Source organism: Onychostoma macrolepis, chromosome 22, assembly GCF_012432095.1.
Source record: "Onychostoma macrolepis isolate SWU-2019 chromosome 22, ASM1243209v1, whole genome shotgun sequence".
NCBI classification, from domain to species: domain Eukaryota; kingdom Metazoa; phylum Chordata; class Actinopteri; order Cypriniformes; family Cyprinidae; genus Onychostoma; species Onychostoma macrolepis.
In genome coordinates, this window is record NC_081176.1 from 33,978,399 (window position 1) to 33,992,870 (window position 14,472).

Genomic DNA, 14,472 nt, shown 5'->3' on the forward strand with positions numbered 1-14,472 from the left:
CAGTCTTGTAGGACCCATGATCTGGAGTCGACTCTCAGCCACAAGAGTTTAAACAACTGACAGCAAGACAGTCTCTGTGGATTGTCAGTTTTTGAAGCCAGATTAATTTTCAGCCAGCAGGTTGTTCTGTGAAAGAAAAGTAGAAAGCTGAAAACAATTAATGAAAAACTGCATTAGGTGTTTATAAGCTGTTGTTGGTAAACTACCTCCTAGTATTGAGGGTGTCATTGATAGCATAGATGTTTTCAACTGTTGTCCAGCTTGAAGCAATTCATTTTAAATGAATGACTCATATGAAATGATTCATATTAGCATAGATACCCTTCACGTAATAATTATGATTTATGAGAAGTGTTTTCAATTCTTGTTGACCTAACTAATGCAGCATAACCATGTGTTTAGGTGATGAATTAGGTGTATGCTAGGCTAAAGAGATGGATCTGTACTGTAAACTTAAGCTGACAGAGTGTGTCTGAATCCCAAACATTACTAGGAAGGCTATTCCAGAGTTTCAGAGCCAAACAGGAAAAGGATCTACCTCCTGCAGAGGATTTTGATATTCTTGGTGTTATTAAATGACCAGAATGAACATGATGAAATATAGTGTGATTTGAGCTCATTTAGGTATTGCAGAGCCAGACCATTCAAAGCTTTATAAATAAATAGCAGAATTCCTGAAATGTATATAGTGACACAAAATTTTGACTGATATAACCATATTTCTTTGTTCTAGTAAGCACTCTAACTGCTGTATTTTCATATTTAATAATCCTGTCGGACACCCACCCAGTAGCACATTACAGTAATCTAGTCTTGAGGTCATGAATGCATGAAACAGATTTTCAGTTTTATAAATCAAAACCAAGGATATGCCTTAAACAGCAGATTGCTGTCTAGCAGTATACCAAGGTTCTTAACCGTGGTAAAAGATAACAAGAGGATGCAACCAGCAAGAGACAGGTTATATTCTAGTGCAGGGGTGTACAATATTTCACCTCTTCAAACACTGCAACATTTAACAAATAATAATGCAAAATATAAAACATATACAATCACTTTCATGCAAATTTGTGTTCTTTCAACTAAGATATGTCAATCTTCTATTGCTCAAATGTCTTCATGTGAGTTCACTAAACTTAGGAACACAATGAAATGCTAAACTTTTGTACATCATCTGCATGACAGTGTCAAGTAATTCCATGTTTCCTGATAATATCTCCTAAAGGAAGCATGTACAAGGAGAAAAGCAGAGGGCCTAACACTGAGCCCTGTGCCACTCCATATTTACCTTGTGATTGATGACATTTCTTCATTAACTTGAAACAAAGTGGTAAAGGTCAGATAAGCAGGACTTAAATCATGCTAATGCCAGTCCTCTAATGCATACAAAATTCTCTAGCTTATTCAAGAGAATGTCATGATCTATCGTGACAAAGACAGCAGTAAGATCTAGTAGTACTAGAATTTGGATGCATGCAGTAGCCTGGTCGGTATTGGACAGGGCTCTTCAACTCCAGTCCTGGAGAGTCAGTGTGCTGCTTAGTTTAGCACTAACCCTAACCAAACACACCCAAACAAGATAAATAAGGTGTTTAGAATTACGAGCAAATTACATACTGGTGGGTTTAATTGGGACTGGTTATAAATTCTGCATGAAACTGGCCCTCCAGAATTGGAGTTGAAGATCCACCTTATTTTGCAACATGGACAACTACTGCAAAACTAATTTTTTATGTCTTAGTGCTAAACCATAACAATAATAATGTCTTTCTTTTATTTCCTGTAGGATGTAACACAGATGGAGCTTCAGGGTCTACTGCTCAACACACACTACACTGCACAGATTCAGGCCGTCTCTTACTGGGGTCAGAATCGGCTCAAGAGCAGCCGAGCTCACCTCTCATTCATCACCGCTGCAGCCACCAGTAAGAACTCTGAACATCTGCACGCTTAGAGAGATTTATATGCACGTTTGGAAAGGTCCAATTATGAAACTTCATAATTAATTGTTTTCAGATTGTGCGCCAATTCTGACATTCAATCAGTTTTACTGAATATAAATTGAAAAGGGTGTAAATGAAGGGGTGTCAGAAATAAAATATTTGCTCTCTTTAAAAGGCTTGATTCTGGCCCCCTCCTTTTACCATGAATCAGTGGTGCCGTTGATAATTGCAGCACAGCAGAGCCATTAAAAACACAGAAAACCTTCTCTGGCGAGGAGAGTGTTTTGTCAGAAATGTTGTCCTCTTATGGTGACTTAGATTTTGGCACGTGAGTACATGAGGTTAACCTTTCCCAGAGGCAGCACATTTCAGTCCTGTATGAGAATCCAGTTGTACCGTGGCTTACTAGGAGAGGTTTGAAAGGCACAACCTGGTTTACTATCCTCAACAGGACTACACTTAACCCCACACAACTTTCTCACCTCCACTGTTGTTGTTATAAATATTTCAGCAATTCTGCAAACAAATTCCAGACACAAAGTGAAGAGATATGATAGTTTGGAAGAGTTCCGTGCTGGCTTTGTTTAGTTGTTTTATCTAGAGCAAAACTGGCATGCTGAAATATTCCAAGGCATAATCCGTTTTTCTACAAATGAAATATCTTCTTCTTTGCTTTCCAATCATTTTTCCACTTTCTTACTTATTTTATGTCTTTAATATTTTCCCCACTGGCTTTATCAGCCCTCTGTTATTTCTCTTGAGGTCTCTTAAACACCACATCAGTTATATCGCCATATTCCCTTACAGTAATGCATTGCAGACTGCCTAATGCTGAACCCAAGAGTTCATTAGTCACAGTTTATGAACAAGGAAGAATTGTCATTGAAACAGAAATAAATATAATTCAAAACATCATTGCTCTCTTTTTGTCATTTTATTATTGGAAATCTTATCTCCTTATTCAGTGCAATTTTATGTTGCCTTCTATGTGAGAGTCCCAAAGATGTGGGATATACCTACTGGGATACCACAAAATGAAGCCTGAGCCCATTGCAAAGAAAATACCAAATGCACACTCTTTAATGTCTTAGGTGTTTCTTCTAGACAGCAGTGAGATTTAATGGAGACTTTTGCTTAACTGCTTCTCAGATGTTTCTCATGAGAAAAGATCCAAACATTTCTCATTATATTCTATCGAGATCAAATTATCTGAGCAATGGCATCCACATTACATTTTATAACTCTGTACTCTGTGCAACAATTGTTTTCATTTGTCCATTTATTTTATGAGAAACATATGTTACAAAGTTGATACTTGAATGAAACTTAATTAAGAGATCTCAATTACATCTCCTGAGCTATGAAAGCAAACTCTGAAGTGAAGATCAAACGTCAAACATCGGCTAAATGTAGAAACTTTGATTCACTGATATTTTTTATTTGCTTAAAAGTGAATGCTTATGCCTGTGTTCACTTGACATCATACACCTCAGCGAAGTTGTGGCTTTTGAGTTTTCAAGTTGAAAGTATTGCAGTTTTTTACCAAAGACGACAATTGAATAAGAAAAACATTTATAGTAGGAACTCTATACAGTAAGACACACAGTATGAAGCTCATATTTTTGTTGAAGCACAAGAATTAGAGTGTAAAGAACTTTATTGTTTAACTGATGATGGTAACATGCTGTAGTCACATTTCAACCCAAAACATTTTAACATTTGTAAAGAGTTTACAGTGACAGTAGCCAGGTTTCCATCCAAAGTTGCGAATTTAAATAATGCGCAATATTGGAATATCGCACAAAATATTTGCACTATTGAAATTTAAATATTTGCACTATTATTATAAGACACTGAATATAAAATGTTTTATATATAATAAATTACTTGCGCCATAGAGCAAGCAGACAAAACACAATAAATGCAGTCATTGCTTTCGGAAGCAGATGCTGCTGTTTGGGAATGCAGTTGTTTAAGACAATTATACAGAAATACTTTGACGACAGACTTTGCTCAGGCATTTCAGAATGACATTTCAGACGCTGTGCAATGTCTGCTTGTTAGTCAGGTTTTGCCGTCCTTATAGCGTTAAGTCACATAACCTTTGATGCGAATGGAAGAATTTATTCGCAAAATGCTTTTCCATCTCCTATTATTCATATTAACCGTTTTTCGCACAAGTCAAAAACCACCTCAAGCGAGCGTAAAACCTTTTTAGCGAATTATTTATTTATTTATTTTTAAATTTGGCATTTCCATGACTCGTTCTGATGCGATACTTCAAAATGCACATAAAAACAGGGTGATGGAAACATAGCTAGTGACATACAGTGGTTTTATTGATGTTACCCTGCGTAAAATAAAAGCAGTACAACTAAATTTGTTGTAAAAGTTTGGTGCTAAAAATAGGCTTCATAAATTAGCCAGCTATTTTTGGTCACCAGGTTGTTTTTCGGTCACTTCCATGCCACAAATGTAGTACTTACATAGTAAAAGACTATTGCCAAATGTAAATGAATCTCCTCTCTCATTCTAGCATCCTCAAATGGGAATGTTCACCTTTCCGGAGAGTTCTCCAATGAGATTCCCGTATCCCATTCTTCTCCCAGTATCCTGAGGCTGGAAGCGGCCGCCCCTCATTATCACGACAACCAGCTGCAGGTCAAGGTCTTCTGGAAGAGCCGAATCACAGGCAAGTCAGCACTTTTGCACTATACACTAAGGTTATACGACTGAGGTCATTCGAAGGTTACGACTTGGCAAAAATTGTCTCCCAACAAAAAACACACTCACATGACTTCACACCGGTCACGCAAAGCATATCTGTTTGTTGACAATCCATCGGATCCATGTGTGTCCTTAAACAAGTCACCGCCAAAGCAAAGCAACAGCATGATTAATGATTTATGGAAGAACGTTACCAAACATAAATATTATCTATCCGGCATAAAAAGACAATCTCACAAGGATGTCCTCTCTAGACTCTTTCCAACAGATTATTCACGATCTGCTTAGTACATGAGTTCCAAAAATACACATTTGGCAACAGGATGGTCTTCAAAGAGAAGATTCCAGTCAAACCGCAAGCGCCCATAAATACAGGGTGTTGATTTACTGTTATCTCCTGGAAGGAAAGGCATGGAGAGTGATTTAATAATGCCGGTATGAGTGTGAAATCAAAAACAGATGAAGGGGGATGGCGACCTGACGCGGGTTCGAAGGAAGATGTCATGTTGCCTGCGTAGAGAACAGGGAGCTCGGAGCAAATCGTAGCCGGTCTGTGAAAATGTGTTCATGCTGCCTCAGAAACAGGAAAACAATACCCACAACATTCTGTCTTGTTTCTTCCTGTAGAAAGCCAGAAGGATTCCAGTTCATATATTCTGAGATGGTTTCCTGAGGTTTGTGCCCATAATGTGACGAAAGGCGAGAAAACAGCCACAGTTCAGGTGTGTCTCATTGATTTACAATATACTTTCTTGCCAAGAAGTATGAAGAGGCCATTGTATTTCAATTAATTAATTAATTTGTTTGTTTATTTATTTAATGTTTACTTTTTTATTTATTTTTTATTTGTTTATTTATTTACTTACTTACTTACTTATTTATATTTTATTTTAAGTTCACGTACATGTGGGAATCCAGTGATGGACAAAGTACACAAGTCAAGTTATTGAGTAAAAGCCAGTCAAAAAATTCATGATTTTTTTTTTTCAATAAAGTCTTGATTTTTAATGAACCCAGATATTAAAAGTAAAAAGTACTGATCGATAAACCATATTTATTTATTTAGCAATTTTTTATAATCCCTCAAAAAGGTAGATTAGTTGATGAAGACATAGAATATGTATCAATCTACATCTAAGTAATTCAAACATTTTATTTTATCACCAAAACATAAACTCTCAAAATCTGAAGTTTAAAAATACAATGTGTTTTTACTTATAATAACTTATATAACTTATTATATTTTAATAATAAGAGCATCTCAGAACAATATGTTTTTACTTATAAATAAAAGTGTGCAAATAAGTCAAAATAATAAAATATACCATATCATTCGGTGCAATTTCATTGAATCAGCTCGTTCATGAATCAGAGATCGCTTTTGTGTCTCAGGTTTCTTTCAGCAACAATGTGATTTATTATGAAACATCGTGGAGTAAAAAGTATGATATTGTGCTTCGGAATGTAGTGAAATGTTGGAACTGTAGTGAAATTTGCCAAAATATAATACTCTGATAAAGTACAGATGTCTAAACAAAAACAAAAAAAATGTTGATGGTGCTTTTTATATGGCAAGTACAATAGTTTGATACCCTAAAAATTTACAATTGGGCCTTTTGTGTGCCACAGGGGAAAAAAACAATGTTTGGAAAGGTGAATAAATGATCCCAGCTATCCATTTAATGCCTCACAACCATCATATCGACTTAAATTTCAGATGCTAATACTAAAGAGGTGAAGTCACTGTCAAACCTGTATGTGACCCTTGAGTTTATCCTCAGAAGGAATCCAGCTGACTTGTTCCTACATCTGATTTCTTTGTTCGCTGAAGTTTATGCAGCTGAATAGTGTAAGAGATAATTGCAGCACTGCCCAAGAGCGCTGTATTTCCACACATGATCTGTCATCACTGGCAGCGGACACAATAGAAATGTGTGAGCATGTCTCGGTGTGATATCATTATGGTACGGATGGGTGAAGCGGCTATCTGATTCATTTTCCACTGAGCTTTTCTCATTTACTCTCTCGTTTCATTCTTAGCTCATTTCCACAGACAGTATACTGCTGTACTGAGGAATATCTGTGCTGTTTGTGCTCTGCAGGGAACACATTTTGTGATTACTGGCCTGCTTTTTGCCTGTAAGTACCGTGTGGCAGTGAAGCCCGTTACGGGACAAGAGCCGAGGTCAGAGGTCATGACCTCTGTTACCACCCCACTTTGTTCATCGCTGATGGGCCGACGGAAGAAACCTGCTGCCTGCGCCAGAGATGGTAAGATGATATCTAGCTCAAAAGCTTTAATCACGCCAGATTAGCTGGGTGAATCTCATATAAATGTCACATTTCACCCTAAAATCAAAACGCAAAGCAAAAATAAAATAAAATAAAATAAAAATCTTATTGTGATTACTGTAATGTGTCCGGATGTCTTATTTTTGTTTGTTTGGGATTGAAACTTAAATCAGGGGCCTGTTTCATAAAACAAGTTTACCAAATAAGCCAGGCTTATTTCAGTTAGTCTGATTTATTGTTAGTTGATCTGGTTCAAAGTAAGCCAGACTAACTGAAATAAGCCTGGCTTATTTGGTAAACTTGTTTTATGGAACAGGCCCCAGCATAAATTAAAGGATATACAACAATAATAACAACAAAAAATAATTTAATCCAATAAAACTATAGAATACAATATTACACAATTACAGTAATATCGGACTGAAAAAAATCTCCTTTATTCTAAAAATTACTCTCAAAATAGGCTCAAACCTATGGGATACTGATATAAAAGTCAAAACCGTGATGTAAAAAGTAGATTTAGAAGCTTTTATAGCCAAACTGGAATTAAAAAGTCCTAATTATGACATAAAAAGTCAAAATTATTAAATAAAATGTCCTAATTATGACATTACATTGTCTTTTTATGTTATAAATAGGCCTTTTTAACGTGATCATTTCAACATTTTCTCATAATTTGTAATTCTGATTATTTTAAAAGTGATTATTTTGAACCTAGAATTAAAAAAAAAAAAACTTTATCCTAAAAGAATCCCCTTAAAATAGGCTTAATTGTTTTAAATTTTAAAAAGGTTAAAAGCCATAGTTATAGTTACAAGTCAAAAATGAATAATAATAATAATAATAATTTAATAAATAAATAAATACATATATAACTGACAAAAATCAAAACTGTGACATTAAAAGTGAAAACTATGACATCAAATGTGAAAATTATGAGGTAAAATACATAATTCTGACATAAAACATTTAAATTATTAAATCTAAAGTCAAACCTATGGGATACTAAGTCATAATTATGACATAAAAGTCAAAATTGTGAGGTAAAAAGCATATTTAGAAGATTGTATATCCAAATTGAAAAGTCCTAATTATGATATAAAAAGTCATATAATTAGGCTTTTTTGTTTGAGTTTGAGTTTGTAGTGAAATGTGAGCCAGACAGTTTGAGATTGACCCAGAATTCTTCAACATTATGACAGAGTTTCTGTATTTTATCATTCATCCCAGTGCAATGTGTTGTCCTAGAGCGCCCTCCTCAGGTTAAGAAAGCCCTGCAGCGGCCGGAGAAGCTGTCAGCGTGGTTTCAGCCGGCGAACGGCTCGGTGCAGGCCGTGTTCAGCTGGCAGGTGTCACCGGAGAGCGCAGGACAGACGCCCATCACTGGATTCCAGCTCTCCTGGGTCAAAGTGTCCCTCAGCAGCACCAACGGCACGCTCGTCTCCCAAACGCACATCCTGCCCCCCGTGAGTCACACATCTGTCTGACTGACTAATAACAGAACACCGCAGCACTCTAAACACACTCAATATGAACCTGTCCCTCAGGATCAGCGCTCTCTGACTGTAGATGCGCTGCAGCCCCAGAGCGAGTACAGAGTTCAGGTGCAGGTCCTGTCTGCAGCAGGACACGGACCCTCGGTGTCTAAGACCCTCCACACTCCTCACGTGAACGGCACACTCCTCTGAGGTACAGACCACACCTGCAGACACACTCCAGCTGTAAATGTACTTCAAAATGCATTCAAAAACGCTTTAGGGTTATTATACCAGGGCTATTATCATTAACCAAAACTAAAACAAAACAAAAACATTTTCATTACTTTAAATAAAATAAACATGAACTGAAATGAAATACTTTTTAAAATACTTTTTTACTTCAGCTAGTCACACATGGAAAAAAAATCATGCATTCGTATATCATATTTTTAAAAAGTAATATTTAAAAAGTCTATTATGACAAAAAGATTAAATTCTGACATAAAAAGTAAAAAATTATGGGATGCTGAGTCAATTATTGGTAATCCAGTCGTTGACTACTGGTTAAACTACAGCTCTACCTTCAACTGCAAATAGTCAAAATGATGAGATAAGAGGGATTGTTGGCTTCAAAGCTGCAGTCCGTAACTTTTTTTATGTTCAAAATGTACAAAATTTATATAACAAGCGAGTACACCATGAATCCATTTTCCAAACCGTGTTTTTAGGCTTGTCCTGAATCACTACTGTACACCTAATAAATGTTTATAATCGGACTATTTAGACTGGTTCGGGTAGGTACCGCTGCAGAGTAGCCCAGTACCTGCGTGATTCGTCAGAACAGAGAGAAGTAGCTCCGGCTACAATGTTCTTCCGCAACACGCACGCAGTTCTGTTTATTAACCGCTAGAGTGCCAATAGTTACAGACTGCAGCTTTAAGCTAATTAAGGCATTTTTATCTAAGAAATTTGATAGTTAAAATCTGAGTTGTAACTATCTCACAAGTTCATGTTTTATGTGATAATTATGACTTCTTTTCTCATAATTTTGACTTTTTATGTTAATTTCAACTTTTACCTCATGATTTCAACTGTCATGATTTTGACTTTTACCTCATCATTGGACTTGTCTCATAATTATGACTTGGTATTTTGAATCGGTCTTCGGAGTGACAGAGACTGCTCTGGATTGGTTCAGATCCTATTTAACGGATCGTAGTCACTTTGTTTTTATGGTGTCCCTCAGGGCTCAATACTTGGTCCCTTGCTTTTCAGCATCTATATTTTTCCTCTTTATCAATTATTAAGATCTCTCGACCTTAACTAACATTTTTACGCCGATGATACGCAGATTTACATCCACTCAAACCCGGGTCAAGATGTGAACGTTTGCCATCTTTCACATTGTATTTCTGAGATTAAGTTGTGGATGGCTGACAATTTCTTGTGTTTGAATAGTTCCAAAACAGAAGTTATGCTTCTCTGCTCTCCCCATAAACTGTGTAATGCTGGATCTTTAGCTTTGTCTGTTGACGGTGTTGCCCTGGAGTTACAAAGTAAATTTAAAAAATCTGGGCATTATTTTTGATCCCAGCTTGTCGTTTGAGCCTTTCGTGCTGAACACCGTTAAGACCTTGTTATTTCATCTCAGAAATATTGCACATCTACGACCTTTGCTGTCTTTCTCTGTTGCTGAAAGGTTAATAAATTATTTTGTCTTTTCTCGTTTAGATTATTGTAATGCCCTTCTTACTGGAGTCTCTAAATCCTGTATTACAGTTTTTTTTTCAACTGCTTACACACAAAATCTTTTCTTGTCACACAGTTTCTGAAAGCTGACACTCAAACAGCAGAAGCACACAACCAAATCTGCAAAACCATACACTAATTCTCAGCCTTTGACTCAATTCATAAAACACTTTTTGCAAAACACAACACACAATTTCTCTATGTAACACAAAAATCTAACAGGAATTAATATTATGGCAAAGGTGTTTGCAAATGTTTGCTTTTGAGATGTGTTTGTGATATTTTGAATGCAGTGCTTCATTTTGCAAGAGATGTGAGGCATTTTGCATTTTTTGTGTGCAATTCTTAGATTTAGGTGTAAAGTGTAAAGAAAAAAAGAGGCAAAGTTTTGAAAATGTGTGTAAGCAGTTGAAAAAAACTAACAAACTTCAATATTTACACAATGCAGCAGCTAGTATTCTGTCTGGGGCCAGGGTTGTTGATCATATAACTCCTGTTTTGGAATTATTGCATTGGCTCCCGGTAAGATTCCGAATTGATTTTAAAGTTCTTATGTTAACATACAAGGCACTTGCATGGTCTGGCTCCTCAGTACTTGGCTGAGCTTTTAATTCCCTATACACCCAGTCGCAACTTGCGATCTTCTCAGAGTGGTCTTTTAGTCGTTCCTAAAACACGGCTGCGTTCTAGGGGTGATTGGGCCTTTTCATCTTACCCCCAAATTGGGAAGCAAATTCATTAGGTATTTTTAAATCTCGTCTTAAAACGTTCTGTTTCCAACTTCCTTTTTAACTGATTGTCATTCTATATTTTTGTGTTCTAATTTAGATTGTTGTGTTTGCTTGTGTTGTGAAGTGCTTTGAGAAAGTACCCTGATAGCAAGCAACCATTGAATCAATGTTAAAAATTGTTGATTTTCTTTATGAATGCATGAGTGTTTATATCGAAACACTATTGTAAGCGCAGAAAGAGAATTAACTTAATGTCAAGTCACCTTTATTTATATAGCGCTTTTACAATACAGATTGTGTCAAAGCACTTAACAGTATCAAATTGGAGGATAGAGTGTCAGTAATGTATAATGATAAGATTAAACACTCAATTTTCAGTTAAAGACATTTCATTATTGAATTCAGAGATGTCATTGTCTAGCTCAGTTTAGTTTAAATAGTATCTGTGCAATCAAATCGGCGATAATCGCTAGAAATTAAGTGTCCCCAACTGAGCAAGCCAGGCGACAGCGACAAGGAACCAAAACTCCCTCTGTGACAGAATGGAGAAAAAAACCTTGGGAGAAACCAGGCTCAGTCGGGGCCAGTTCTCCTCTGACCAGACGAAACCCGCAGTTCAAAAGTTTCTATTTCTATTTTAATTTTGTTGCAATTTCTAACAATAGTAGTATTATGTAGTTAGGTATTTTATTATATTTTAGTTATTTTGTTATTTTTGGTTGATATATCTGGGGATATATCTCTGGGGTCATCCGGGCGTCCTGGTCTCCGCCCGGCGATCAGGGCCGCAGAGCGTCACCTCCGGCGCCGACCCACCATCTGATCGGACACGGACCGAGAAACAGACTAGGAAAGAAACAGACAAACATTAGCGCAGATGCCATTCAACTTACGATGTAACGAGTACATCGTGTGTTATGGGAGTGTTCGGTTCCGGTTGATCTAATTAATGCAGCCTAACAATCCTTTAGCAGTTTGAATAATGGAAGCGTATTAATGTGTTATGTGTAAGCCAGGCTAAAGAGATGGGTCTTTAATCTAGATTTAAACTGACAGAGTGTGTCTGCCTCCCGAACAGTGTTAGGTAGACTGTTCCAGAGTTTGGGTGCTAAATAGGAAAAGGATCTGCCGCCCGCAGTCGATTTTGATATTCTAGGTATTATCAAGCGGCCAGAGTTTTGAGAACGCAGCGGACGTGGAGGACTATAATGCGATAAGAGCTCGCTCAAGTACTGAGGAGCTAAACCATTCAGGGCTTTATAAGTAATTAACAAGATTTTAAAATCTATCCGATGCTTGATAGGGAGCCAGTGCAGTGTTGACAGAACCGGGCTAATATGGTCATATTTCCTGGTTCTAGTAAGGACTCTAGCTGCTGCATTTTGGACCAACTGTAGTTTGTTGATCAAGCGTGCAGAACAACCACCAATAAAGCATTACAATAGTCTAACCTTGAGGTCATAAACGCATGAATTAACATTTCTGCATTTGACGTTGCTTAATGAAAACCAAGAGTCAAAAGCCCAATTGAAGCAAACACTAATCAAAATAATGGTGCTTGTCATGAGTCCAGGTCCTGCGGTTCTCCCTCTCACCACAGGAGGTCGCCATCTCCCATCCTCCCGGACTCAATTCTCCAGATTGCATTCACCGGTCACTCATTATTGCACCCTCAGCTGTTCCCCATTGTCACAGACCACATGTTCTCCTCTCACTCACCATTCTGCCCGGCTGCTTCCTCATTTACCTGATTGCCTTCCCCATTTAAGCTCCCTGTGTTTGCTGTCCGGGGTTGGTACGTCTCACTATATTTCCCTGATGTTTTCCTGGAACCCTGCCTGCTCGCTCCCTGGATTTTCCCTGTGTATGTTTATTGAGATTTTGGTTTTCCCCTTCGGGGTGGTTTGATTTGTTTATTTTCTGTTATTATAAGAATAAAGTAAATCTTTTGCATTTGAGTCTTCGCCTCCTATTCCTACCGTGACAGAACGTACCAACCAAGAGAAGACTCAGCAGGATGTTTTTTTTTTATTCTGACATGGAACAACACCTCGACCATTCCAAGCAGACCCTAGCCTGGAGGCTGCGTCATGGCCAACACCACGGCCGCCCATTGGGCATCTACGCAGAGGGCCTTTACGACGCAGTCCAAGGGCTAGGGCTCACGGAGGCCAGTCTTAACTATCACTACTTGGCCGGCTTGGATAAGCCCGTTAACTGGGATGGACTGGGCGATCTGAGAACGTGGTACTTCTGGGACTTGGTGGACCACGTGATTGCCCATAAGGAGCTCGAAATGGAGGTATTGGCCTGTCTTTCTGCGAGGCCGGCGGTCCCAGAGGATCCAAGGATCTGGTCAGCCACGCCCAGAACCTCATGCTCATTCCCGGGGTATCCCTGGCTGAGGCGCAATGTGGAAGACCCTCCGCTGACATCGGTGCGAAGGGCGGTACCTGCGCCTGCTCACAAAGCTCCCGAAGCGGCAGTTCCCACTCACAAGGCTCCCCCCACTCACAAGGCTCCCGAAGCGGCGGTGTCCGCTCCGAGGGGGCGGGGCTCATCTCAGGCTTTTCCGAGGCGGCGGTGCCCGCTCACAAAGCTCCTGAGGCGGCGGTGCCCACTCACAGTTCCTCCGAGGCAGCGGTGCCCGCTCACGAACCTCTCAAGGCGGCGGTGCCCGCTCACAGTTCCTCCGAGGTGGCGGTGCCCGCTCACGAACCTCTCGAGGTGGCGGTGCCCGCTCACGAACCTCTCGAGGCGGCGGTGCCCGCTCACAGTTCCTCCGAGGTGGCGGTACCCGCTCACAATCCTCTCGAGGCGGCGGTGCCCGCTCACAAAGCTCCTGAGGCGGCGGTGCCCACTCACAGTTTCGCTGAGGCGGCGGTGCCCGCTCACGAACCTCTCGAGGTGGCGGTGCCCGCTCACGAACCTCTCCAGGCAGCGGTGCCCACTCACGAACCTCTCGCGGCGGCGGTGCCCGCTCACAGTTCCTCCGAGGCGGCGGTTCCCGCTCACGATCCTCTCGAGGCAGCGGTGCTCGCTCACGAACCTCTCGAGGCGGCGGTGCCCGCTCACGAACCTCTAGAGGCGGCGGTGCCCGCTCACGAACCTCTCTGGGCGGCAGTGCCCACTCACAGTTCCTCCGAGGCGGCGGTGCCCCTCACGAACCTCTCGGCGGTGCCCGCTCACAAAGCTCCTGAGGCGGCGGTGCCCCTCACGAACCTCTCGAGGCGGTGCCCGCTCACGAACCTCGGCGGTGCCCGCTCACAGTTCCTCGGTGGCGGTGCCCGCTCACGAACCTCTCGGCGGCGGTGCCCACTCACAGTTCCGCTGAGGCGGCGGTGCCCGCTCACGAACCTCTCGAGGCGGCGGTGCCCGCTCACGAACCTCTCGAGGCGGCAGTGCCCACTCACAGTTCCTCCGAGGTGGCAGTGCCCGCTCACAATCCTCTCCAGGCGGCGGTGCCCACTCACAAAGCTCCCGAAGCGGCGGTTCCCACTCACAAAGCTCCCGAAGCGGCGGTGTCCGCTGAGTTTTCCTCCGAGGGGGCGG

The 14,472-nt window shown here is 40.2% G+C and overlaps 1 protein-coding gene across 1 annotated transcript in view; it reads left to right on the top strand.

Annotated features, from left to right (window-relative positions):
• Positions 1-14,472, top strand: part of anos1b (anosmin 1b) — a 69,909-nt gene that overhangs the window by 52,534 nt on the left and 2,903 nt on the right. Inside the window, exons 8-13 of the mRNA XM_058760985.1 lie at positions 1,787-1,925; positions 4,480-4,635; positions 5,298-5,392; positions 6,773-6,941; positions 8,211-8,428; positions 8,510-8,651. Of these exons, the coding sequence (XP_058616968.1) occupies positions 1,787-1,925; positions 4,480-4,635; positions 5,298-5,392; positions 6,773-6,941; positions 8,211-8,428; positions 8,510-8,650 (918 nt within the window). The 3' untranslated portion in view covers position 8,651. The remainder of the gene's footprint in view (positions 1-1,786; positions 1,926-4,479; positions 4,636-5,297; positions 5,393-6,772; positions 6,942-8,210; positions 8,429-8,509; positions 8,652-14,472) is intronic.